Source organism: Cervus elaphus, chromosome 5 (assembly GCF_910594005.1).
Source record: "Cervus elaphus chromosome 5, mCerEla1.1, whole genome shotgun sequence".
Classification (NCBI taxonomy): Eukaryota; Metazoa; Chordata; class Mammalia; order Artiodactyla; family Cervidae; genus Cervus; species Cervus elaphus.
This window is the reverse complement of record NC_057819.1, coordinates 112,822,602-112,849,192: the sequence shown is the minus strand read 5'-3', so window position 1 is coordinate 112,849,192 and position 26,591 is coordinate 112,822,602. Positions and strand designations below refer to the sequence as shown.

Sequence of the window (26,591 nt, the reverse complement as noted above, 5' to 3'; positions counted from 1 at the left end):
CCCACATTGCAGGCGGATTCTTTACCAGCTGAGCCACAAGAGAAACCCGGGAAACTAATAAAGTACATCTCAAAAAGTGAAAAGAAACAGGTCAAATTAACTTTGCTGGTTTATTTTCTTTACCCCAACATCTACAAAATATTATCAACATGTTATCAAGAGAAAAAGCACCAATGAGATATTTACGTTCTTCAAACTAAGTCTTTGAAATCTAAATTTTATTTCCCATCTATGTATGTGTGTTCAGTCACTTCCGACTCTTTGTGACCGCATGAATTGTAGCCCACCAGGCTCCTCTGTCCATGAAATTTTTTCTAGGCAAGAATACTGGAATGGGTTACCATTACCTACTCTAGGGGATCTTCCCAACCCAGGAAAACCACATCTCTTGCATCTCCTGCATTGGCAGGTGAATTCTTTACCACTAGCGCCACCTGGGAAGCCCTTCACACTAATGACATGTCTCAGTATAGACCGGGCACATTCTTCATCCACCCGTGACTAATGGTTACCATAGAGGATGGTGCATTTCCCCTCCTTTGTAGGGCTCTAGGCAAGCAGCAGCCTGGAATTTGGGGCCTTATTTGTCTATGAGTCTCCGTTCCCTTGGACAGCAAGGAGATCCAGCCAGTCCATCCTAAAGGAAATCAGTGCTGAATGTTCATTGAAAGGACTGATCCTGAAGCTGAAACTCCAATACTTTGGCCACCTGATGCGAAGGACTGACTCATTGGAAAAGACCCTGATGCTGGGAAAGATTGAAGGTAGGAGGAGAAGGGGAAGACAGAGGATGAGATGGTTGGATGGAATCACCGACTCAGTGGACATGAGTTTGAGCAAGCTCCGCGAGTTGGTGATAGACAGGGAGGCCTGGTGTGCAACAGTCCATGGGGTCGCAAAGAATCAAACATGACTGAGCAACTGAACTGAACTGAACTTCCATGCTTCCACAGAGCATGCATAGACTGTATGCTCCATGGGGACAGGAATCTTGTCCCATTCACCTTGGTATCCCAGTGCCTAACATCAAAGCAGTCAATAAATGTATTTTGAATGAATGTGTATTTTGAATGGATTCTTGACAAGAAAAAAAAAGCCCTGTAGGAAACTACATTTTTTGGTTGATTGGTTTTCCGTCTTCTCTAGTGAGCGGAGTTCAGGATCCATCAAAATATAGACTTGGAATCCCTTCTCTCAGAAGCACAGATGTAGACCAAGTTCTCCCCAGCAGCCAGGAAAATGCTGTATGTTGAGGCTGGAAAGAAATGCTGTGAATAGGCCTGTGTCTACTAATAATCTTCCAAAACTGAAAGCATCAGACCCATATGGGTTTACTGGTGAATTCTACCAAACATTTAAGGAAGAAATTATACCAATTCTCTATAGTCTCCTTCAGAAGCTAGAAGCAAAGAGAATACTAGCTAATTCAGAGGCCAACATCACCCAAATATCAAAACCAGACTGAGACTTTACAAGAAAACCACAGATCTCTCATAAGCATCGGTGCAAACATCAACAAAATACTAACACATTGAGTTCTACGATGTATAAAAAATTATATAGCATAACCAAGTGGGATGTAGTCCAGGTATGCAAGGTTGGTTCAGTATTCAAAAATCAGTTAGTGTACTCCATCACATCAACAAGTGAGAGAGGAAAAAAAAATCACATGGTCATATCCATAGATGCAGAAAGGCTGATGATGTCAGAGAATCATGGTGATAGCAGAGCGAGGTGGGGGATTAGGCAGAGGCAGGAAGGTGTGGGTGCACAATGTCTATGAGGAGGCTGAGGCTGGAATCAGTGTTCCTGAGACTGGCTTAAGGTAAAAGGAACAATCAAATGTGAACCAAGAGGGTCAAATCTGCCAAGAAAGATTGTAAGCCTCAGGCACAGGGTCATAAGCCTAGGGCTCCCAGGCCTGAAGAACCACTGCTAAAGCGGTCCTTGGTGTCAGCCCCCAGGAACACAGCCAGGGCCAGTGTCAGGACCACACCAATCCTGGCCTGACGCTTCGCCCCCCGTCCCATAACCTGCACCTTCCCCCTGAGAATCTTAGCAGCTGGCTGCCCATGAATAAGGCTGCTGTGGGCAGTGCATGCTGGCTTGCAACTGCACACACCCCAAGGGAGGGGCATCATTTTCTTCATTCAAAGACACAACTGCTCACCAAGCCACGGGCTGCTGGCTGCGTGAACACCCAGAGACACCTTTCATTGTCTTTCAGTGATCACCTTTCACTGCTATGCTCAGCTGTGCTTCCCGGCCTCTCTCGACACAGGCCACAACGCCTCCGTGAAGCCACAGAACATCAAAGACTTTAAGGCCAGAAGCCCTCTACTCAGCATCAAGGGGGCACTGGGCAGCCCTCCCACCCACCCACCCCTAAGATAAGCCCCTGCTGGGATCACCCTGAGTCCCTGGGCTGGAGAGTGTACCAGCTCCCTAGCTTCTGACCAACCTGCCCAGAGGGGACTTGGCTTTACCACTGTGCCCCTCCCCCACAAAGTCTGGATGCCCCCTCACCACACTCTGGGACCCCTGACACAGAACAGGAAGGGAGCTGGAGCCAGGGAGAGGGAGTGTCTGGACTTTTGGGCTTTCTGCCATCACTCCCGCATGGAACTTCCACCAGAACAGAACAGTGCAGAGGGATAGTCTGTGAGTGAATGAATGAAGACCACCATGGTGCTGGGCCCCTTCTCAAAGCCCTCCAGACATGCAGAGCCTCTTCTCATTGAGTTAGAAGCCTATTCCCAGACTAAGAAAAAAAGACAAGATCTGTGCCCAGCCTGAGTCCCAGCAGGCCCCTACCTGGTACCTGTCGCAGTATAACCCAGCTCAGAGAGCACAGAAGGGGCCTATGAGAAGGGTCTCCTGCCCCTTGGCATCCTGCTCCCCCAAAGCCAAGGCTTCACTCTCTGCTAGCTCTGCCAACCAACCCTGTGTCCCTCCCCTGGCTGGCACTCAGGTGAAGGGAACACCTACAGCACACTTGGTTCTAAGAAGACCCTGTCCAAGCAGAGGTTCCCCTGAGCGCTCAGCGCCCAGGGAGGAAACAGGATGTTTAGGAGCCTCTCACATACACTCACACACCGGGCTCCAGTGCCCACCAAGGCCAGGCTTCCCTTCGTGCCTGTGCCAGCCCCACCTGAGCTGGTCCAGACAGGCGGGTGGGGCCTGCGGGCTGTCAGGCCACGTGTAGGGCTGGCGGGCAGGAGGGAGGGCGGGGTTGGCCGGCTGCTCTTAAGGCGGGGCTGGAGGTGAAGGGTGCCTCCCTTTACTCCTCACCTGGGCTCTGACCGACCGCCTCACTTCGTCTGTCCCAGGAGCCAAGAGTGAAGGCAGGAGCGTCTTGCTCGCCCTGGACACCAGGTAGGCATCTTTGTTCTTCAAGGAGAAAAGAGGCTCAGCACCTTCAGCCAGCCCTCGCCCCCAGTTTTTCTCCTCTCCTGGGGCTCAGAGTGAAGGTGGAGACAGATAAGATGGTCCCGGGACCACAGACTCAAGTTCTGCACTTTGAGGGAACTGAATCTGTAGCCCTCAGTGTACAGATGAGAGAACCAGGGTCTGGGGAGGGGAAGGGGTTTGCCCGGGGTCCTGAAGACTTGGGAAGGGAATGGACCCAGAACCTGGCCTCCTGCCTGCCAGCCCAGAGCCCTCAGAGCCCCCCGTGCTGGGTCATTCAGAGGCCATCAGGAATCCTGGTGTGGGAGGGAGAGGATGGGCAGAGCAGGGCTAGGGAAAGGCCTTCACCGGCCCCGCGGGCCCCTGTCTGCTTCACCAGGTCTGGGTGGGGACCATGGGATGATCAGAAGGCTCTCTTTCAGCAGTGGAGTGGGGAGGGGATTGGGCTGGTGAGGTGAGGCACTCTGGAGGACACTTGTCCTCCCCTCTGCCATCGTCTCTCTCCACTGCCCTGGGCTTGTAGGAGGGAAAGAGTGAGTCAGGAGAAGAAGCTGGCAATGAAACTGACAAGGGGATTTGCCCAGGAATCAGGATCCCCCTGCCTCCAGAGCCCTTGGGAACAAAGAAGGAGATTTGAGTCCCATGGGTGGGCAGGACCTATAAATAAGACTGAGTTGGCTGGAGCCCTCCATACCCACTACAGCCCCCAACAGGCACACACACAGTGCTGAGCCCAGAGGTCCTCCCCTCACCTTTCGAGCAGGAAGGAAAGAGCTAGAGAAGTGTGCTGGTGGGGACAGAAGAAAGAGTGTCCAGGAATAAAGGAGTGAGACCAACCCCTGCCCTGGGAGGTCTGGCGGTGCTTCGGGTAGTGTCAAAAGTGAGAAGACTTAAAGAAAATCCCAAGGGGCTGCCTAGACTTTGCTCAATCCCATACCTGTCCTGCTGGGTTCTAGAATCCCAGAAGGACAGAGAGAGGTGAAATGGATCTTAAATCTATGAAACAGTGGCACCGAGTGTGGGACTAGGAGCCAAGATGACCTGGGTTCAAATCCCAGTTCCACTATGGGTGCTGTGGGTTGTATGACCTCAGGCAAGTCCCTTAACCTCTCCAGTCCCACTATAAGAGTACCTTCTTCTAAGAACCATGGAGAAAACAAAATGAGTACATTTTAAGTGTCTGTTATGATTGCATTCCCATTATACAGATGGGACAACAGAGGCCCAGAGAGGAAAGGACACTTGACCAGGGTGGCATAAAAGCAGATTCCAAATCAGTAGGCAGACATCCTGGATCCTAGTCCTGGGGGAGGAACCAGGTACCCAGTGCATTCCCCAGAGACCATGACCCCAGGTCCTCTCTGAGGCACAGCCAAAAATCCTGCAGGGTGTGCAGAGATCCTGCCCCAACAAACCCAGAGCGCTTGGAGCCAAAGCTCCATGTCCTTGGCTGCCCCCAGAAAGGAGCTTGAAGGCCCGTTCCTTGTTCCCTTTCACTGCCATTTATAGACACGCTTCCTGAGCCTAAGATAATGCCTGCCCCCTCCAGGATCTGGCCAAGGAGAAGTCTGGCGGCAGGTCTAGCAGGAGCCGTGGGGTAGAAAAGGGTTCTGATTTTTCTCATTAACTTACTGTGTGACCTTGGGCAACTCACAGTCCCTCTCTGGACCTCAGGTATTTCTCTGCATTTGAACTCCATGTGATATAAGGAGTTAAAGGTCTAAAGTCCAGGCCTGAGTTTGAAACCCAGCTCTACCACTTTTCTGGATGTGTGGCCGACACAAATTTCTTAACCTCTCTGAATCTCAGTATCTTCATCTGTAAAATGGACTGGTAATAGGGGTGCAGTGCTTCCTAAGGTTATGAGAGGATTAGAAGAGTTATCATAGGGAAAGTCAGTGCCTGACACATGGTGAGTTCTCAGTAAATGGGAGCTATTATTATTTATTGTTATGAAGGCATTATATTCTATATAAGCCCTGATTTCTAAGTAGCATTTAGAAATGTCCGATAGCTTTCACAAGCAGTATCTCACTGGTTCCACGCCACCTTCTGGGAGGATATATAGCAGGAATTCTTATTCCCATCTCACAGATGAGGAAACTGAGGGTCAGAGTGACACCTTAAGGAACTGTTTGAACTGGGGTTCGAATTCAAATCTCCAGACTCCGAAGTCTGCATTCATTTCGTTTGCCCCAGACTGGTCTCAATGACTTTTCCAAGACTGAGGTCTAACTCTAAAGCAGAATGTAATAGAGGCATCTTGGAAAAAAAGAAAAGTGGAGTTGGGGAGTGCTGGGGCAGGAGGAAGGTGAGGCTCAGGGCAGGCAGTTGTAACACAACCAGCATGTCCCAGCTTCTTACAGTTTTCTTGGCAGCCTCTGTTTTGGAACCTCTTACCTCCTGTAAGAAACTGCTATCATGTAGCATTAAGGCTAGACAACAGGAAGAACTTCCCACAGTCAGGAAGCCTGGGACGTCTCTTTCCCAGATGAGGCCCCAGGGAGTGAATATCATCTGATGATGTCACTCCTAAGCTCTAAACTATTCTGTGGCTCTCCATTGCCCTCAGGGTTGAGTCAGCGCTACCAAACCCAGCCTGCAAGGCTCTGCGGGGTCTGCCCAGCCTGCTTCCCCAACCCCAACTTCCCCCCCATTCACGCTAGGTTCTCTCTGTTTCCCAGATGCTCAATAACGTCTTGTGATCGCCTCGGTCCATCAGGCCTCTGCATACACCTGCCTCCTCACCCCACCTGGTGTGCCCAGCCAGCTCCTGTTTTTCATCCTTGTCTCCCTTTACATGTCCCTTCCTCCAGGAAGTCCTCCCTGGCCTCCCCCTCTCCCCTTCCCCGTGCCCACTGAGTCCCTTCTGACTCCCCTCCTCCCCCATGACACTGTTGTGATTGCTCACCTGCTTGCCTGTCTGTTTCACCAACTGACTCACGCTGAGTAGCAGCTCAATGCAGGGGCCCTGACATCACACAGCTAGGGTCCAATCCTACTCTGACACCCGTTGGCCTGACGACCTTGGGCAAGTTACTTACCTCTTTGTGTCTCAGTTCTCCCATTATAAAATGGAACAATAATAGCATCTACTTCATAGGGTTGTTACGAGGACTTTAAAAGGTTTTATACACCAGAGCCTAGGTACATACAATTATTCAATGAATATTAGCTGTGCTGTGCTAAGTCACTTCAACTGTGTCTGACTCTTTGCAACCCCATGAACTGTAGCCTGCCAGGCTCCTCTGTCCACGGGATTTCCCAGGCAAGAATACTGGAGTGGGTTGCCATGCCCTCCTCTGGGGGATCTTACCGACACAGGGATCTAACCTGAGTCTCTTACATCTCCGGCATTAGCACCTCCTGGGAATCCAGAATTTTAACTATTATTTATTTTTAAAGTAAGGCTGCAACACAGTAGGTAGCCATCAAACATCTATTGAGGTTATTTTATTTATCCATCACTTGCGTACTGCTTATTAGGTACTAGACAAGTTCTAAGTATATTATAAATATTAACTCATTCTACAGATGAGGAAACCGAGGCACAGAGAAGTTAATTAACTTCCCCAATGTTGCACAGCTAGTAAGTGGTGGAGCCAGGATGCAAATCCCAGGCAGTCTGGTTCCAGCAGCCATGCTTTTAAATGAGTGAATAAATATGCCTTTGTTTAGCGGGAGGGGAGGCAGAGGTTTCATCTACAGAAATTACTCAGTTCCCACCCCCGGCTTCTTTCAGGTCCCAGGAGCTCCCGGTTGGCAAGTGACGACTGTGGGATGTGAGTCTGGCTGGAAGCCAGAGGTAAACCGCCAAGTCACTGCCCTCAACATGTCACAGGTGATGTCCAGCCCCGTGCTTGCAGGAGGCCCCGCAGTCGGCTTGGCTCCCTGTGAGGAGCCCAGGAGGGTCCTGCACCCGGCCCCTAGCCCCAGCTTGCCGCCACAGTGTCCCTACTACACCACAGAAGGCTGGGGAGCGCAGGCCCTGATGGCCCCCATGCCCTGCAAGGGGCCCCCTGGCAGGCTCCAGCCAACCCCACAGGCTGGAGCCAATGCCAGCAGCCTCCTGCAGGCCCCAGGGGAGCAGGTCTCAGGGGCTCGGGAGGACCTTGACGCCTACATTGACTTCTCACTGGAGAGCCTCAACCAGATGATTCTGGAGTTGGACCCCACCTTCCAGCTGCTCCCTCCAGGGCCTGGTGGCCCCGAGGCCCAGCCCACCCAGAGCACTACCTTGAGGAAGAAGAAAGAAGAGCCTGAAGCCTTGGGTAAGGAACTGGGGCACAGTGCCGGGAAGAGGGCTTGGGGACCAGTCCTCATGAGGAAGGAATTTTCTATCAAATCAGAGGAACGGAGAACAATGTCCTGTTGGGGAGTGCTGTGCGGCTGTAGACAAGTTTCTTAACCTCTCTGTTTCCTCTGCTCTATACAAGGGATAAATATAAGTAGTTCTCACTGTCCAATTCTATCTGGTTCTTGAGTTTGGAAAGTGATGGATACCTGTTTTATGTAATTTCCCAGAGAATTAAAATAAGCTAATGCAGGTAAGAATACTATACAATGCCATGCATATAAATAAGAGCTTGATAAATGTGTGGTCCCTGAATCTTAATCTTCTATGGTGTCTCTCTTTAGGTTCTAACTTGGTCCCCTGAAATTTTTATAAGAATAGTATTTTCACCTCACCAGTAACAATAGATGTAAATAACTTCAAGTATAGACATAGTAAAATAATTAGAACATGATGAATTTTTGAGTATTTATTACTTTTGTTTTTAATACGTCATTACATTGTAAATTTATATAGTTTACTCTTTAGTATTGCCTAAAGCATCAAACTATATTAACTTACAATGCTTACATCATTTAGCAACCAGCTGAAAAAAATCTTGAAAATTTAACAATCAGCTTCTTTGAGCTAGTTCAAGCCAACTCCAAGATACCACCACCTCCACGATTGTCCAGAAATCTCTGCATCTGGCTTCAGTTTCCCAAAGAGTTTCAAGTATACATTGAGGATGAGGATCATGGAGCAGCAGCCCCATGAGACAGGCTGGAAGACTGAGGCCTCCAGGGGTTTAAACAATCAGTGTGGGCTAGGGGATACAGGGAGGATTAGAGATGGGATCCAGGAGAATTTCTGCTTATTGAGCATTTATCATTCTACCCAGGCACTTGTGTGTTGAGCAGTTAATAATTGAACCTTTGATAATAATAATTTAACCTTTGATAATAATAATTTGATCCCTTCAATCCACCTCCGTAAGATGAATATTTTATCCTCATTTTCAAATGAAAAGACTTGGTTGATGGACTTGAGTGAAAAGCCAGTGTAGCCTAATCACTGGAGTCAGGCAAACCTTAAACAAGCTGCTTACGCTTCTTTGTATCTCAGACTCTTCTTCTATAAAACAGAGATGAGTTTTCACCTCAAAGGGTGTTGCACGGATTAAAAGGAATATCACAAATTCTGGGACACTATAGGTCATGATCGGTGGTGGCTGTTTATAGTCAACATTGGAGTTGCATTTAGGACCAGCTCCAGGACAGTTTCAGACCCTGGGGTGGAGGTGAGCCCAGCACCCAGGTCCTCTGGCACCTGGGTTCCTGGGTTCTAGCTGGCCTTCTGCTCCTGCCCCTGGAGCATTGCCTGCCAGGCCTGTTAAATGAACCACCTCCATCCCTCAACAGTCTTTTGCTTCTTAAGGCCAGTCGTGGGCATGTCTCTGCAGGAAAGATAGCTTGGGCCTAATTATCACTGGCAGGAGCAAACCCAGGACTTTAATGCTCATGCCCCAAGGCAGGGCTTCCATGCACTTAAGGCCAACTGGGGTGAGAGCAGTCTCTGGATCGGGTGCACATGTATGGGGTTGGGGTGTTGACAACAGGGCCCTTCCTCCAAGGGACCGATGGGCAGTAGTCAGCCTTCTCAGATGCCCTAGGCACAACCTGCCCTTGTGAGGATGTGACCACCAGACTCTTGGCAGCAGGGGGCGCCAGAGGGCAGCAGTGGTCCCAGGGTCCTGATGAAGCCACCTAGCTTCCCTTGATGGAATTTCTAAAAATCCTCTCCTCTTATCTCTGCCTGGACACCAGTGATGCCTGGGAGCTCACTACCTCCTAGCATATCCAGAGGGTCAGCTCCCTGTTGGAAAGTTCTCTGCCATCACAAGAATAGCAAGAGCCTGCCTGTCACTGTGGTGATTGCACCTCCCTCCCAAAACCGTCCCCTGAGACCACCACTCCTGGTGACAAAGCTCTCACCGGCCCACAGCCTCTCAGTGAGTTTCACCCAGCCAAATGTATCCGGTGTTCAGGGCCCCTCTGTCTGCAGTCTCACTCATCCTACTTTTGGCGTGTTGAGTGGAAGATGTTCTGTAATTATGATGCTAGCAGACGTTCACGGCTTCTCTTTGTCCCAACTTGGCAGAATCAAAAGTTAAACACTGGCTCTCCTATATCGATCCCTCCCTTAAAAATGTATGGAAGGATTTTTGTAAGCATGATCCCAACGTCGACCCTGGGAAGGAAATAGTGGAAACCTCATTTACAGAGGAGAAGACAGAGGCTCAGGGAGGGGAAGTGATGGCCACAGTCACACAGCTAGTGGGTGGTAGGTTAGCTCAAAGCCCAGGCCTCTGGGCTCCAAAGTCCACATTCTAACTTTTCTCTCTTCCTCGGAGCAAGTTTTCTGCCCTCCAGGGCTTCACTGAGTTTACACCGCACCACCCACCCCACCCCACCCCCCCCCCGCCTCCCACCCCCCCCCCCCCCCCCCCCCCCCACCCCCCACCCCCCCCCCCTGCCTCCAGCTTCTCTGCCTCTGCCTCTTTGCTGACCTTCCTTCAGATTAACCAGAGGTGGGCCAGGGCCGGCGTGGTAGCATGGAGCAGGCTTGTATCCACCACCCCCAGGGAACACAGCTTCTAGCAGCAAACACCATATCCCCGCCTCTGCCACCCCTCCCCATCTTTGGAACAGGCCCCCATTTTATTTTCCAGAATTTCTGCCAGGCAAGGCAGTTTGCCAATCCCGAGTGAAGGGTGTTTAATAACCGTCTGCCCGCCCCCCACCCACACAGGCCCCCCTCCACCCACCCGGCCTGGTGCCGGCGCCTGCATCCACCCAGCACTGCTCAGACTTGCCCCACGGGCCTGTAAACAGCAACTGCACGCAGGTGATGGGGCGGGGGCCCCATCACCCCAGCCACATCCACCTCGAGGCCAGGCTACAGCAGCGGGAGTGACTCACAGCTCCAGGACTCCTCCCTCCCTTCCTGCCCGAGTCTGCTTGCTCTTTCTCGTTCCCTCAGCTAGGCCTTTGGTCTCTCTTCATCAGGACAGGAGGCCCTCCCCAAAGCAGCTGAGCACCTACTTACAGGCAAGGCCTGGGCAAAGGGTCCCGAGGAGCCTGTCTCGGTGGAGGAGCTCCCTAAAGACAGAGCACGGGAGCAGGGATCAGCTTCCTCAACCCTTCCTGTGACACTATTCATGTATTTGTTTGGCTGCTCCTAGTTGCAGCACGCGGGACCTTCGATCTCCACTGCGGCATATGGGATCTTTAACTGTGGCCTGCGGGATCTAGGGCCCTGCATTGGGAGCGTGGAGTCTTAGCTACTGGACCACCAGGGAAGTCCCTCCTCAATGTTTCAGAGCCTTGATTTCTCATCTGACATGGAATTAAGAATGTTTCCTACTTCAGTCAAGTTGTCATGAGGGTTAGATGAGCTAACACAGGCAATATGCCTGTGGCAATGCTGGCCCACAGTGCTCAATAAATACCAGCCTTTGTTGTAAAAGGCGCAGTAAATCTGAGCTCTACCCTTCCATTTCTCCAAGCCTCAGTTTCCTGCACTGTAAAAGCAGTCCCTGCTGGCATAAGGGTGGTCTTGAGGTTTGAGAGGATTATGAGCATGAACACAGTGAAAGTGAAAGTGTTAGTCACTCAGCCGTGTCCGACTCTTCGTGAACCCATGGACTGTAGCCCACCAGGCTCCTCTGTCCATGGAATTCTCCAGGCCAGAATATTGGAGTGGGTACCCATTCCCTTCTCCAGGGGATCTTCCTGACCCAGGGATTGAACCCGGGTCTCCTTCATTGCAGGCAGATTCTTTACCATCTGAGCCACCAGGGAAGCCCATGAATACTATAAAGACCTTTCTTTTTTTTTAAAAAAAGTCATGCTTGCCAACCTTGCAGAAGAATCGACCCCATTCCAAAACTTCCCTTTCAGAGCCCACAATACATTGTACCAAATATTCTCTCGCCCTCAGCAGTGGGACTCCCACCTTAGCCAGAGTATTAGCCAACTGGCCAATACTGCCTCCCAAAAGCAGGCGGGCAGGAGACGCTCTTCGAAGCCCACCATGGACCAGGCTCCAGGCCCTGTTCATCAGTGTATCTCATCCTTACTGGAATCTTGGGAGGTTGGTTTTAGATCCTCACTTTACAGATGAGGAAACTGAGGCTCAGAGCAGTTAGGAAAATTACCTGATGATTCTTGGCGGGAAAGTGGCAAAGCCAAGACTTACACCTAGGTTTGTTTGTCGACAAAGCCAGGCCTGTTCCTCCATCCCCTGGGACAGCATGCACAGGTTGACCTGCCAGCCTCCCCCCTCCATCTGATGCAATCCTCCACCCCTACCCAGCCCAAGCAGGCTCAGACAGAGGCAGTAACCATGAGCAGGGCCAGAAGGTCCTAGCCCGGAGCGGGCTGGGGCAGGCAGGGACTTCAGAGGTGGTGAGGGGGGTTGGTGCATGCACCAGAGCCCAAGGGATTGGGAGGCTGGCACATGGGAGATGAGGGTACAGTTTCCCACTGACTCTGCCCTAGTTTTCATCCTGGGAAGCCAGAGGCAGGACTCACAACCCTGTAGAAGGGAACAGCTCAATGACCCGCATCGTTCACCACCTTTCCCAGAACAGCACCGAAAACAGCTCCCCTCCCCCAAGTCAGGAGGAGAGGTCCCCATTCCCCCCTGGGGAGAACCAGAGGGCGCCCCACTCCAGGGAGGAACAAGAATCTTAGGTGCCCCCAGTGGGGAATGAAAGAACATCAGAGTGAGTCAGCAGCCTCGGGTGCTAAGAGTCTACAGCTCAGTAAGGCAGGCAAGCCCTGCCCCCAGGGAGTTCTCCACGCAAGTGAACCCTAACGCTGACTTGTCAAACTCCAAGGTGCACCCAGCTCCCCTGGGATTTTGCTAAAATGCAGATACTGATTCAGTAGGCCTAGGGTGGAGCTGGAGATTCTGCACAATCTCCCAGCTCCCTGGTGCAGGGGTGCTGCAGGGCCGGGGACCACAGCGGTGAAGTCCAGGGCACAATGGAAACACCTAGGGAGCTAAGCTAAGACCCTGAGGCCTGGGCCCACCCCTGGAGGTTCTGATCTAACTGGCACCATTGCAGGCACAGACATAGAAACCACTTTCACTGGCCTGAGTAATAGAGGCATCTCAAGATGTGACCGGTGCAGTCCTTCTGGCTGGGGAGTGGAACACACATGAAGGAGAGGATCTCTCAGTTTTAAAGGGCTTACTATGTGCCCGACGCTGTGCTGTGCCACCTACATTCATCTCAGTTCATCCTTACTGTAACACCAAGAGGCTGGGTATAGCCATCCAATTCTACAGGCCTGGAAACTGAGGCTCTAGGTGGTCAAGTCACTTGGCCTAGCTCTCAGAGAGCAAGGGGCAGAGCCAGATTTGAAACCCAGGTCTGTCTGACTCCAAAACCCGTGTTCATGTCACTGTCTCTCTCCACCCACGGGCAGTTGTCACAGAGAGGGTGACATTGAAACTGGTCCCTGAAGGTGAAGCTGGAGGCTGATCCTGATTCCAACAAACATCTCCCTGGGCCTCAGTTTCCTCATCTGTATAAGAAAGGGTGGTGGTCCAGTGGTTAAGACTCCTCACTTCCACTGCAGTTTACATGGGTTTGATCCCTGGTTGGGGTGCGAAGATCCTACATGCCATGGGGCACAGCCAAAATTTTTAAATATATGCGTGCTAAGTCGCTTCAGTTGTGTCCCACTCTTTGTGACCTCATGGGACTGTAGCCTGCCAGCCTTCTCTGTCTATTGGATTTCCCAGGCAAGAATACTGGAGTGGGTTGCTGTGCCCTCTTCCAGGGGATCTTCCCAACCCAGGGATCGAACCCAAGTCTCTTAATGTCTCCTGCATTGGCAGGAGGGTTCTTTACCACGAGCACCATCTAGGAAGCTCCTTTAAATGTATATATATGTGGGCTTACCTGGTACCTCAGACTATAAAGAATCTGCCTGCCAGGTGGGACCCCTGGGCACAGCAACTCACTCCAGTATTCTTGTCTGGAGAATCCCCATGGACTGAGGCCCACTAGGCTCCTCTGGTGGGCTGCAGTCCATGGGGTCGCAGAGAGTCGGACACGACTGAGTGACTAAGCACAGCGCAGCACTCTCTGAGAAAGAAGAGACCAGATGGCCTTGAGGACTCTTCCAGCATCCTTGTTCTGCGGGTCCAAGCTCCCTGGTTTCACCGATGCTCTGCTTCTCTCCCCAAAGATATAAAGTACATCGAGGTGACCTCCACCAGGCCAAGGTGCCACGATGGCCCACGGAGCTGCTGCAGCCCATCTGTCACCCCACCCTTCGGCTCCCCGCGTGCTGGCGGCCTCCTCCTTTCCAGAGACATCCCCCGAGAGACCCGAAGCAGCAGCGAGAGCCTCATCTTCTCCGGGAGCCAGGGCAGGGGGCACCAGCGCCCTGCTCCCCCCTCGGCAGCTCCCTCCTCTCACCCCCCAGCATCTTCCAGCATCTCCATTCCTGGCATGGGGAGTAGGACCTCAGGCCCCCATGGCTTGGGCTCCCCACTGGTGGCTTCCCCAAGCTTGGAGAAGGGGCTGGGGGGCCAGAGCCCACAGCTGGGCAGCAGGGTCTCCATGCTCTCAGGCAGCCCAGCGTCTGATGTCAGCTATGTGTTTGGAAGGTAGGTAACTCCCACTACAGCTTCTGATGTTGCCTTCATCACACACACACACACACATCCTAAATCAGACATCCTGCTCTTTCTGAGCAAAATCTGGGACTGTACCAAAAATAAAAATGAAGGTTCTCTTTTATACCATTTGGCTCTCAAGCTTTCCTCAAGCATTTAGAGTATCATTCAATATAGGAAAATCTAGACTTCTATTTACCTCCTGGGAAAAGAACTACTGCATTAATGAGGCTCACCTGTATCCTGTCCAGCCCTCCTACAGCCCATCTGTAGGAAGATTTGTTTAAAAAAAAAAAACACAGAATATAAACAGAATCGAGGGTCTGGGAAAAGCTTCCTTCATCTTTGTTCCTGGCAAAACCTAGCAGGAAGGAAGCAAACCTGGCGGGGTATTATTTACAATCACCCTAGCCCAGTTCTCTGTAGGCTTCTGAGTAGAGCCACACACTCACCCATCTTGCCCTGGAAGACCAAACCACAGGACCTCTGTCCCCCATACCAACTCTGAAGCCGCTGTGCCCAGGCAGTCCCTGGCAAGGAGACTGGGATTCCACGGCCATGCGTTGGCATGGGCCTCTGAGCCCAGAGAGAAGCCTGGCTGGCTGCAGAGCTGGCCTCTTTCTCTTCCTCCAGCTGGAGAATTCCCTCTCCATCAGTCATGGACAGAGTCCAGCCCAGGTCCAGCCTTTGTGCCTGACTCTTGGGAATGCTTGGGGTGGGCGGGCGGGGAAGATGGCTGATATGACAACTAGGTTGGATCGCCTGGCTGGGAAGCCAGGGGGAACAGAGTCCAGCCTAAGCCATGAGACTTGCAGGGGGAAGCCCATGGGCTACTTTAATTAACCACAGACCCTACATTGCAGGTACACTCCTGTATCCTTCAGCATCCCTTAGGGGTCAGATGGGCTCTGGGGATGAGGTTGGGGGGGCACAGATGGGTGAAGTATGCAGTTCTCTGACCAAAGCCATGGGCACCTACATCACTAAATTCCGGAGCCCAGCTCTGGCCCCAGACAGTCCACTCCCACTGCCAAACACTCTGCCTTTCTGGCCCTCTCCCCCCTTGCAGCAGCCAGTCCCTCCTCCACTCCAGCATCTCCAGCCATCAGTCATCTTCTAGATCCTTGGAAAGCCCCACCAGCTCTTCCTCCAGCCTCCACAGCCTTGGTCCAGTGTCCCCGTATATGAGAGCCTGTGACCTCCAGGTCCCCAGCGATGCCACCCCAAGCATGGGCCAGCCCAGAGCAACCTGCTCCCCACCTCTGGCCAAGGAACATGCCAGCAGCTGCCCGCCATCTATCACTAACTCCATGGTGGACATACCCATCGTGCTGATCAACGGTTTCCCAGAGCCAGGATCTCCCCCATCCCAGAGGACCCCAGGACCCCAGGACTTTGTTCGCCCTGGGGCTACTTCCTCCAGCACGCCCTGTCCAGCCCCCAGGAGCCACAGCCAGACCCTCCCAGAAGCCCCTCCCACCACATCCCCGGAGGGTAAGTTGTAAACCAATCAATACCTCACGCTTTGTAAGGTTTGGCTAATGGAGAACAGGCAAATGTGTTTCCTCAAGAGGAGGTCAGTACATTGATTAAGTACCTACTGTCTCCCAAGCACTGTGCCACTTAGTAGGGACACAGTCTAGGAGAGGGGAAAAACCCAAAGGGTTACTGCAGAGTAGGATAAACACAGAAGTAAAGAGATGTTCTGAGTCTTGTGAGGCTACAGAGGAAGAAGTGAGCCTTTTTATCTGGAGAAGTGGGGAGGCCAAAAAGTGGATCAAAAGTTCATGGCCAGAGCAGGAGAGGAAGGGCTGCCCCAGCAGAGGGAACAGCCGGGCCAGAGGTATGAAGGTGTGGAAGCACATGGCATGTTTAGGAAATGACTGGGATGTTGGGTGCAGGGTGAGGTCATTGGGAGTAACTTGGGGCCAGACTGGGAAAGACCATGAACACCAAGCTGAAGAGTGAACTTTAACCTTTAGGGACCAGGAGACCCTCAGAGACTCTCAAACCAGAGAGTGATGGACTCAGAGGCTCATGCTCCATCCATCACTCTGGCAGCTGCACGGCAGATGAATTGCAGGGCCTGGCCTGGCAGGGAGAGCAGTTTTTATTTGGTTCTGTTTGGATTTTCATCACGAAGTGGTCCAGGGAGAGGCAGAGGGTGGAGGAGAGTGGACAGAGCCAGGAGACCCTCAGGATATGGAAGCAGCAGGCTGGGTGACTAACCCAGGAGAGGGAGAGGGCGAGTCAGCCCTAACTCTGACGTTGGCAGATGACGAACACAGACAGGGGAAGGCCAGGGTAACCGAGACAATGCATTCCAATTCAGACAGCTAAAAACCACAAAACAGCAACCACCCTCCTCCCTGCAGTCAGCAACTACAGGCATCCAAAAAGAACAAAGCCAACCAGAGCCCAAAGCAGTAAACACAGGCTAACCCTTAGCACCCTGGGGTACCTTTCTCCCAGGAGCAGAGTCCCCCACTGAGCCCCAAGGACAGGAGGCTGCTTGCCTGTGGCTCAGTCATCTCCATCCCAGGCTCTCAGCGTGGCTACAGACATCAAGGTACTCCTGCGGGGTGTGAAATGCTCACTCTAGCCCGCTGCTTGCTCCCACCCACGAAGTCATGTCAATGAGAACAAGAGAAAATGAGGTGACAAGTATGCTTTGAACATTTTCCTAGGACAAATCGTTTGCAGATATCAGTACATTTTTAATAATCAGTTATTCTCAACTGGCAGTAACACACCTTTTCAAGATGCCGAAACCGAGAACCACTGCTCTCTGCCTTTGTTGTTGTTCATCACTGTGTTGAGTCCAACTCTTTGCGACCCCATGAACTGCAGCCAGGCTTCCTTGTCCTTCATTGTCTCCCGAAGTTTGCTCAAACTCATGTCCATTGAGTCAGTGATGCCATCCAACCATTAGGGTCCCAGGGAAATGGGGGGCACTTTCACATCTCAAAGAGCACATTTATTTCGCCTGGTGATATCACCATCCAGAATTGGTGATGCCCAGATAATCACTCACTACCCCTGGGATCTTAGCAAATTCCGCAAAATATTCTCAAGACAACATTCAGTTTCATTTCCGAGCTGTTGGAGCATTAAAGACCCTCACGGGACTTCTGGTTCACTCAGTTCCCTCTGGGTTTCAAGAGGGAAAGAGCCGTCCCAGATCAGAGTCCAACTCCATCTCCTGACTCCTGGATGCTCTTCTGCCCAGATCTGCTGTCTTCCTTTCCTTTCTCCTTTTCTTTCATTTTTTTTGCAAACTGAACATCCCTCCCCCTACCAAGAAACTCATAGGATTATTACAGGGGAAGAAAACATGAAATCAAGCAAATGATGCATCTCAGAATCTTTTATTTATCCTGTTTCTGTCTCTACTGCATAGTATTCAATTTGAGAAACTGTTTCTCATTGAATTGAGTTTTTAATCTATTTGTTTGTGATCTATTACCAAGGATACAAGGGTAGACTCCTAGATGGCACCAAGTTCTGGGATTCTTCTGGCGGATTTTGCCCCTTTAGGGAGCTAGAGATACAGTGGAATAGGGATAGGGGAAGATGGGTTGAATGGGACCACTGGGCAGAGAAAGGGGAAGGTCTCTCAGTTCCCCTCTATCCGGCCTACAGGGTTCCCCTCCCCTGTCTGTCTCCAGGTCCTGCCAGGGACATGCAGCCCACCATGAAGTTTGTGATGGACACATCTAAATACTGGTTTAAGCCAAACATCTCCCGAGAGCAAGGTAAAATGAAGCCCTGATTCAGGGACTGAGTGACCCAGGAATCAAGTCTGGGTCCCATCACCCTGCATTGGGTAGATGGGGCTCTGGGTTCATGTAGAGGAGGGAATGGAATGGCAAATGGCAGGTCCAGGGAAGGGGGTGTCCTGCAAACCCCATGACCCAAGGAAATAATGACTGTAGCAGGAACGGTGCAGGTTAGACAACAGAAAGGACTTCCTGGGGACCAAAGGCGATTCTGTACCATCTGCTCTATGAGGACCCAATGGGGCTGAGGCAGGGAGGGTGTCCCGGTGGGATGGTAACTGTCTCTGACCCAAGGATTGTTCCAGCCATCGAGCTGCTGAGGAAGGAGGAGCCGGGGGCTTTCATCGTGCGGGACAGTTCTTCATACCGGGGCTCCTTCGGCCTTGCCCTGAAGGTGCAGGAGGCCCCCACACCTGCCCAGAGCCGACCAGGTAGGCCGTCTGTGTATTTGATCAAGGCTTCTTAGAGGCATCTGGGTTGGGTGGGTTCCAGTCCCAGCTCTGCCGCTCACTTGCAGGGAGACCTTGGGCCTCCCATCCTGGGAGGATGAATCTTGGTCTCCCAGCATTGAGGCTCCCCAAGTCCCCCGACTCCTTGCTCTGCCCTCTGGTGGGAAGAAGAGGAGGGTCCCAGCCCCGCTCCAGCCTGCTCTCTTCTGGTATCCACCTCTGTCCAGCCCGGCTTTCTCACAAAAGATTGTAATGTAGTAATAACGTGTGAAAATGAGACCTTTTTGGTTTGGTCTGTTTTTCTCAAATAAGAAGTAACTAGTAACATTTTACATCAAGTTTATAAAGCTTGATTTTTTCCCCCATGAATTCAATTTATTTTTATAAGTAAACACTGGGTTTTATGAGCTTCCCCAGCGACTCAGTGGTAAAGTCACCTGCAATGCGGGAGACATGGAGACCTGTGTTCGATCCCTGGGTTGGGAAGATCCCCTGGAACAGGAAATGGCAACCCACTCCCAGTATTCATGCCTGAAAAATTCCATAGACAGAGGAGCCTAGGGGGCTACAGTCCATGGTGTCCCAAAGAGCTAGAAACAACTGAGTGACTGAATAACAATAACGTGTGTACTAGCTTAGGCCCTGTGGTCTTGCACACAACACGTGTGGACAGAGCATCCACCCTACCCAGACACTGTGCAAGGCACCAGTGAAACCTCATTGAGGACAGGGATAGGAACAGACCATTGCATTACAGGGTTCCTGGGTCACAGCCCTTCATCAAAGGCCCAGGATTGTAGCTCTTACACAAGGAATGGATAAGGGAACTGACAACTCCCAGAGGGAGTTAATGACCCCTGAGCCAGCAAGTAATAGCACAAGAGGATAAAAACCCCAAGTCCACATTCTCTACACCACACCTCTCTGTTCAAATAAGAAAGTGACCTCTGGGCAGCGTTAGTTATCAAGGAAGCTCTGCCAAGGAGTCCAAAGAAAGCAGGAAGCTGTGGGCTGGCAGAGAAGAGGCCAGGGGCGTGGCCCCCCCTCCCAAGGCCAGCCTGGCGCCAGCAGGGACCATCTGATGGAGAATAATAGCACCTGGGAGGGAGCAGGTAGGGGAAGCGGGAAACCCAGCCCAAGAGTTATTGAAACCAAGAGCAAGGTCTCCTGAAAAAAGAATTGCACATGTGCATAGTAAGTCACTCGGTTGTGTCTTACTGGACACAGAACGCTTTGAGCAAAGATGTCGGCACCTCCTTCATGAGAGGCCTCGAGGATAGGATACCTACCTGCAGTCCCACCCAGAGGCAGGGGGATGGACAAGTTAACCTCTGGATGGACTGGAAGAGGCGGGTCAGGAAACAGGTTGCACTTCCATCCACATGCTTTCTCTGACCAGGCGAGGACAGCAGTGACCTCATTCGCCACTTCCTCATCGAGTCTTCCGCCAAAGGGGTGCATCTCAAAGGAGCAGACGAGGAACCCTACTTCGGTGAGCTGAGCCTCTCCAGCCCTCAGGCCCCTTCCAGGCAGGGTAGGTGGCCTGGGGAAGGCTCCTGATGCAGGGCTTCTGTTTCCTCACAGGGAGCCTCTCTGCCTTCGTGTGCCAGCACTCCATCATGGCCCTGGCCCTGCCCTGCAAACTCATCATCCCGCAGAAAGGTGGGCTGGGGCTCCACGCCTGTTCGTTCTCAGGGGTCACCTCTCACCTTACTTAGGGATCATGTTAGTGTCCCAGTGAAAAGTGCATGCTCTGGAGTCCACCCACATCTCTACCTCCTAGCTGTGAGCATCTGAGAAGGTCAACCTCACTAAGCCTCTGTTTCCTCATCTATGAAATGGGCACAGTTAGCATCATACCTGCTTCTAGGCTGGGTGGGGGGTGAAATGAAAAAGCTCAGGCAAGACTTTTGGCACAACGCCTGGTGCTGAGTTGATGTTTGAGAAATAGCAGCTCTGTTTCGGAGAGGAGAAAAGAAGCATAAATCTGCCCATTTGGCCAGGTTTGGTTTTTACTTCCAGGTCCAAAATTTACTGGGCCTCCCCTCCTCCATTCACACCTCACTCCAACCCTGTGAAGTAGTCATTGCTGTTGCTGTCCCCATTTCACAGATAAGAAAAGGAAGGGTCGAATCTGAACCCAAGTTTCCCTTGCTGTCTTGTTCCAAAGTGTTCAGGGAGCTGACAGAGCACAAAGGTACAGACAGCTGTTTCATGAAACTCAAGGAAGAGAATTATGAGAACAAAGAAATGATCAGTGGGTGAAATTCGGGGAGAACAAAAGAAAGAAAAGGAAGATTGGAGGCATTAAGTAACTTCCCCAAGGGTGCAGAGTCAAACCTCCAGCCCAAGTCAGGGAGCCCTCTCCAGAGCTTACAGCCCAGCACACCAAGTGCACCCACATCTCAGGGTGTGCAGGAGAGCTGTAGGGGGCTCAGGGGGAGGAGTCAAGGCCGAGGGAGCCCCAGGTGTGGTGATGGCGAGAGCCTCCCTGCTTTCTGCAAAAAAAAAAAGGCCTGGGTTTGGGGCAGGGTCTGAAAGAAGCAGGAGGTCAGGGGCCTCTGAGGCCAGGTTGCTACTGCAGTCCAGGGGCCGGAGGCGGGAGGGGGAAGGAGGGATCAAAAAATCTGCCAGCTAGGCTTTAGGGGAGCCCAGGGCAGCTCCGATTGCCTAATTACAGGAATCACACCTGGTTTCTCAGCCAAGTCACTTCCTGAAGGTGGGGGCGGAGGTGGGACCCGTTCGAAGGGCTGAATGAGGCCTGTTCCAAGGACAGGGGTCCACTGACTGCACCACGCCCCTGAGGGCCTGTTCCTTTGCTTTGGCTCAGAATTGGGAGGTGGAGACGGGGCCTCAGACCCCTCTGCAGATGGCCAGGCCTCCTGTCTGAAGAAATCTGCGGGTGAGTGGGGGGCAGGGTGGGGGGAAGGCTTGGCTGTGTCCCGCCCCAGGGCACCTCCCAGCCCTGTGCAGGCACACGCAGGTCCACACATGTTTCCCATTGCAGCTTTATTTCTCCATCTTTAACAAGGTGCCACATTCTTCCCTCTGCCTGTAAACCAGGAGATGAGAGGCTCAGGGCAGCAGGCCAGGAGGAAGAGGGGCAGGAGAGGAGGGCGGGTGTGGTGAGGCTTAGAGCCCATCCCGCATACGGGGTGCACACATGGATGAGCTAGGTTCTCTCTGGGTCTGAAGGGCCTGGTCCTGGAGAGGGCATCCTCCGTGGAGTGTCAGGTGTGAGTCCTGGGGGCGGTTTATTATGGGAAGGGTCACTTTTCATCACATCCAAGGGCCAGGCATGGGTCAGCACTTGGGTGAGTGACAGCTCCTATTCCGTGTCCTGAGCACAAAGGCCCCCTCCCCATTCCTGTCTACTCTCTCTTCTTTCAGCAAGGAGCCAGGGCTCTGGGGTTGTGGGTGAGGGGTAGAGGTGGGGGAAGCACCAGCCATGGAGCAGAAGGACGCCCTTACACACAGGGCAACATCCCCTCCTTGCCCCCTGCTGGAGGGCCAGAGACCAGAGTGATGCAAACAACAGATGACCCCAAAGTCCTCTGGGGTCAGCCCCAAATTTCAGTCACTCACACAGTCCCTACCTACCCGCCTGATGGCTCAAAGAGGAAGCCTGCTAGATTCCCCAAACAGGATGGCACCCTTATCCCCCAGCTCTGGGCAGAGGGACAGCAGGGCCTGGGTGACCTCCACTCACCCAGTGGATTCTGGCAGGGCCCCAATGCAGTATCTGCACCCGCCCCCTAGGTTGCCATGCCCTGTATCTGAGCTCTGTGAGCGTGGAGACCCTGAGCGGAGCCCTGGCCGTGGAGAAGGCCATCTCGGCCACCTTGGAGAGGGATGTCCTCCCCACGCCCACCGTGGTCCACTTCAAAGTCACTGAGCAGGGCATCACCCTGACCGACGTCCAGAGGAAGTAAGGGACTTCCCTCGTCCGGGGCTGCAGGGCTGGGCAGGGTGAGCTGGAGGGGATGGCTGAGGTGGCTGTAGAGCGGTGGTGGAACTGGAATTCAGGCTCCTGGACCCAGTGAGGCCAGTGATGTGCTGAGTGGCTCCAGACAAGTTCTCTGCCTTCTCTGGGCCTCAGTGCAATGACTTCCTGCCGCTTCATCATGACTGATGGATTTGGAATTAACAGCAGTCGTTGGGCACTGATTAAATCTGTATCCACTGATAGAACATCTCCTGTAGGCCAGACTCTGGCTGACCAATGAGATCGCTCCTTCCCAGGCTCAGGGATTCAGTCCAGCAAGATCCTGGCCCTGGGCTGGAGGAATAAGAGATGGCCAGCCGTAATTGCGTGCTTAGTTGCTTCAGTTATGTCCGACTCTTTGTGATCTCATGGACTGTAGCCCACCAGGCTCTTCTGTCTGTGGGATTCTCCAGACAAGAATACTGAAGTGGTTTGCCATGCCCTCCTCCAGCAATTTCTACCCTCAAATCATTAAATGACACAGTGGACAATTGGGTGGGTTGGTAGAAAACCCCAACACATAGGACACAAGACAGATGACCTTCATGAAAGGAGAGAAATACAAACTTGTGCCCGGGTACAGCAGTGAAAAGGTCACAGCAGGCTGTCAGGGGTCATGGAACTAGGAGGCTCTTGGAGGACAGGAAGCTGGAGATGGAGGAGGTGGGGCAGGACACTGGGGCAGGCTCTCACCAGCTCCCCTTCTCTCCCCGCCTCCTCCCAGGGTGTTTTTCCGGCGCCATTACCCCCTCGCCACCCTCCGATTCTGCGGCATGGATCCCGAGCAACGGAAGTAAGTTCAAGTCTGGGCCAGACTGAAAAGGCCAGCCAGGGGCCTTTTGACTGCCCCCTGACTCTGGGATCAGGGTCCCAGACAGAGCCTCTGAACCCCAAGGGGTGAGGAGCAACAGAATGAGGGGAGGGGAGCACGATGGGAATAGAGGAAACACAGCTGGCCATTATTAGCTCCTCCCACCCCGCGGTGCTCAGCTGGAGTTCTGTGAAATGGAGCAGAGAATCGGTACCCAGAACTGTCTTTGTTCCTCTCCCACAGGTGGCAGAAATACTGCAAGCCCTCTCGGTAAGGCCTTCCTGTCCACTCAATCAGTCACCATGAGAGGTCTCCCTGGGGCAGGGCCCGGAATCAACACGGGGAGGGAGTCAGGGAAGGAGGGAGGCCCCAGGCTGACCTTAAGAGCCCATGGGTTTGCTGAGGGACAGCACAGGCCCCGGCCCTCTGGGAGCCACCTGTCTGAATGGGGCGGACATGAGCCTGGGAGCTCCGTCTTCTCGGGGAGGCACAGGCTTTAGTCTGGAGGGACCCTCCAGTCTGCTGGGGAATACACAGGTCCTGTCCTCAGAGGCCCCCATTCCAAAGGAGAGAAACCCAGATCCTAAACTTAGGGATCTCCCAGTCTGACAGAGGAGGCACGTCCTCCCCCTAGGAGAGCTCCCATCATGACGAGGTGCTGGGCCGGGGAAGGGCAGGAAGGAGGTGCTGGGCTGGGGAAGTACTGGGGAAGGGCTGAGTTCCCCAGCTCCCAGTCTTGTGCCTCCCGGGGCTGTCCTCACCAAGGCTCTCCTCTCCCATCAGGATCTTTGGGTTTGTGGCCAAGAGCCAGACCGAGTCCCAGGAGAATGTGTGCCACCTCTTTGCGGAGTATGACACGCTCCAGCCGGCCTCGCAGGTCATCAGTCTGGTGGGTGCTCTGCTACAGGACCCAGAAAGGATGTAGGGGAGGGAGCTTCCTGTGTGTCTTCCCAGACATTCCAAGGGGCTTGCCCAGGATCCCCCCTCTGCCCTGAGCAAGAAGCCTCTTACCACACTGATGGACCAGTACCAGGTTGAAACCCTTGAACTCACTATGACCTTCAGCAGCAACCTTCATCCAGACCCCCTTCCCTCCCGGGGTTCAGTCTCTTCAGCCTTAAAGGAGCAGGACTTCCCTGGTGGTCCAGTGGTTAAGAATCTGCCTGCCAATGCAGGGGACAGGGGTTCGACCCCTGGTCGGGGAAGATTTCACATGCCATGGAGAAACTAAACCCAAGCTCCACACCTACCGAGCCCACGCTTTAGAACCTGTGCTCTGCAACAAGAGAGGCCACCACAGTGAGCAGCCCACACGCTGCAACTAGAGAGTAACCCCTGCCTCGCCACAACTAGAGAAAGCCTGTACACAGCAGTGAAGACCCAGTGCAGCCAAAGGTAAACAAATAAATAAATGTTTTAAAAGGATACTTTAAAAAAACAAAAGGAGGCAACAGACACGATCAGCTGTTCGTCTGGGACATCTGTGGGTATCTTAACAAGCTCCCTGTGATTCTGAAGCAGACCCACATCTGAGACCCCCCCGTGAAAATAACCTCTGAAGACTCCTGACTCTGTCAGCCTGGACACTACCAACACAGCAGCTTGAGCTAGAGACCTGTGACCCTCATTTCATGGCAAACAGCAGGTGCTGAGTAGGGACCCAGGGGCCATGGCCAGAGGCCGGCCTGAAAGCAGGTGGTTGGCAAGGATTGAGGACCAAAGGGGGTCTCCCCGATGGTTCAACAGTAAATAATCCGCCTACAGTGCAGGAGATGCAGGAGACGCAGGTTCGATTCCTGGGTCAGGAAGACCCCCTGAAGGAAGGCATGGCAACCCACTTCAGTATCCTTGACTGGAGCATCCCACAGACAGAGGAGCCGGGTGGGCTACAGTCCGTAGGGTCACAAAGAATCGGACATGACTGAAGCAACTTAGCATGCACGCACAAGGACCAAAGGAGGGATGGACTGACTCTCTTTCCCTCCTCATCTGTTCCTTTCCCCATTTCCTTGACAGCTTCTTGAGCTGCTATTCCCAGGACAGAGCTAGATCCGCCTGTCCTGGATTCTACAGACCAACGTGGCCATGGTTGGTCAGCAGGTAAGCACGTGGGCACTTGCCCTCGTGGTCAAAAAAGATGATCCAGCTGTCCTTAAGATCTTGATGTCTAGTCCCCTCCATTGAAAATGAGCATCAGTTCCATCTCTTCCTTCAATTTCTCATAAGCAAGTGTGTCTCAGCTGCCCTAGTGTTACTTGTGTCACCCAGACCCGGAGGTGGGGACAGTGAGAGCCCCTGCTCACTAGAATGGACACAAGGGCCAGCTCTCTGGTTCTGCCTCAGCCCCAGCCTTGCTAGTCCTACACACACATACACACACACGTGCGCGCGCGCGCGCGCGCGCTGCCCTGCGCAGTGCTGGGGCGGCAACTGGCCTTATAGCCACATGAGGGCAGCAGAGAGTCAAGAATGCAAACAGGCAGCTACCCCCAAGAGGCTTGGAGAAGTGGGCGGTCTTTCCCGCCCCACCTCCACCAAGACCCCCAAGAAGCTGGAACTGTTTGTCTAGCAGACCTGGGGACCTAAGGAAACCACACTATGAGAATGCAATAGGAGGCTCAAGGAAGAAGCCCACTTTTGCTCTATGAAAGACCAGTGCCTGCCCCTGCCCAGCTGGGGGCCCTGCCAGAGAATCATTATCTTTGGCCAAAGTTGGGCCTGAAGGGTTATTATTTCAACCCAGGAAACCAAACCAGACTGAAGCGGTCCTGGGCTGGCGGGACTGGCTGAGCCTAGCCCACCCAGCCTGTGGTCAGGCACTGCCCCACCCCGGAGACTACCAAATCTGGACAAGGTTCTCAAGGTCACAGTGCCCAAGTTCTCAAGGTCACAGAGAGCCCCCCGCCCCCATATATCTGTGGATGCCTTGTTGCTCCCCTCATGGAGAATAAAGTGTCTGTCTTTGCACAAGAATTGTTCCTGAGACATTCAGGGCTGTCCGCTCAGAGATGGAAACCTGAACAAAAAGGGGACCTGGCTGGGCCGGTGGCAGCTGGTCTGAGAGACGACCACGTGTGTCACACCCCTCTCGCAGCCCCTGGCCATGGCAGGACAGCCTCCACCGGCTTCCACTTCATAAACCTTCACTTAAACTCTTCTGTGTCCCCCATGTGTCTGACATACCCAT

The 26,591-nt window shown here is 52.8% G+C and overlaps 1 protein-coding gene across 2 annotated transcripts; it reads left to right on the top strand.

Annotated features, from left to right (window-relative positions):
* Nucleotides 1–3,262: 3,262 nt before the first annotated feature.
* Nucleotides 3,263–26,377, top strand: TNS4 (tensin 4). Of its 2 annotated transcripts, XM_043904486.1 has the most exons (14): nt 3,263–3,375; nt 7,151–7,679; nt 13,948–14,371; nt 15,450–15,874; nt 18,049–18,135; nt 18,465–18,590; nt 20,008–20,100; nt 20,193–20,270; nt 21,439–21,510; nt 22,368–22,536; nt 23,318–23,386; nt 23,648–23,674; nt 24,188–24,293; nt 25,421–26,377. In XM_043904486.1, exons 2-14 carry the CDS (start codon nt 7,241–7,243, stop codon nt 25,451–25,453), a joined length of 2,148 nt encoding a protein of 715 aa, XP_043760421.1. In that variant the 5' UTR covers nt 3,263–3,375; nt 7,151–7,240; the 3' UTR covers nt 25,454–26,377. The 2 variants fall into 2 exon arrangements, with proteins under 2 accessions (XP_043760421.1, XP_043760420.1); XM_043904485.1 differs by having other exon boundaries at nt 24,188–26,377.
* The last annotated feature ends 214 nt before the right edge of the window (nt 26,378–26,591 follow it).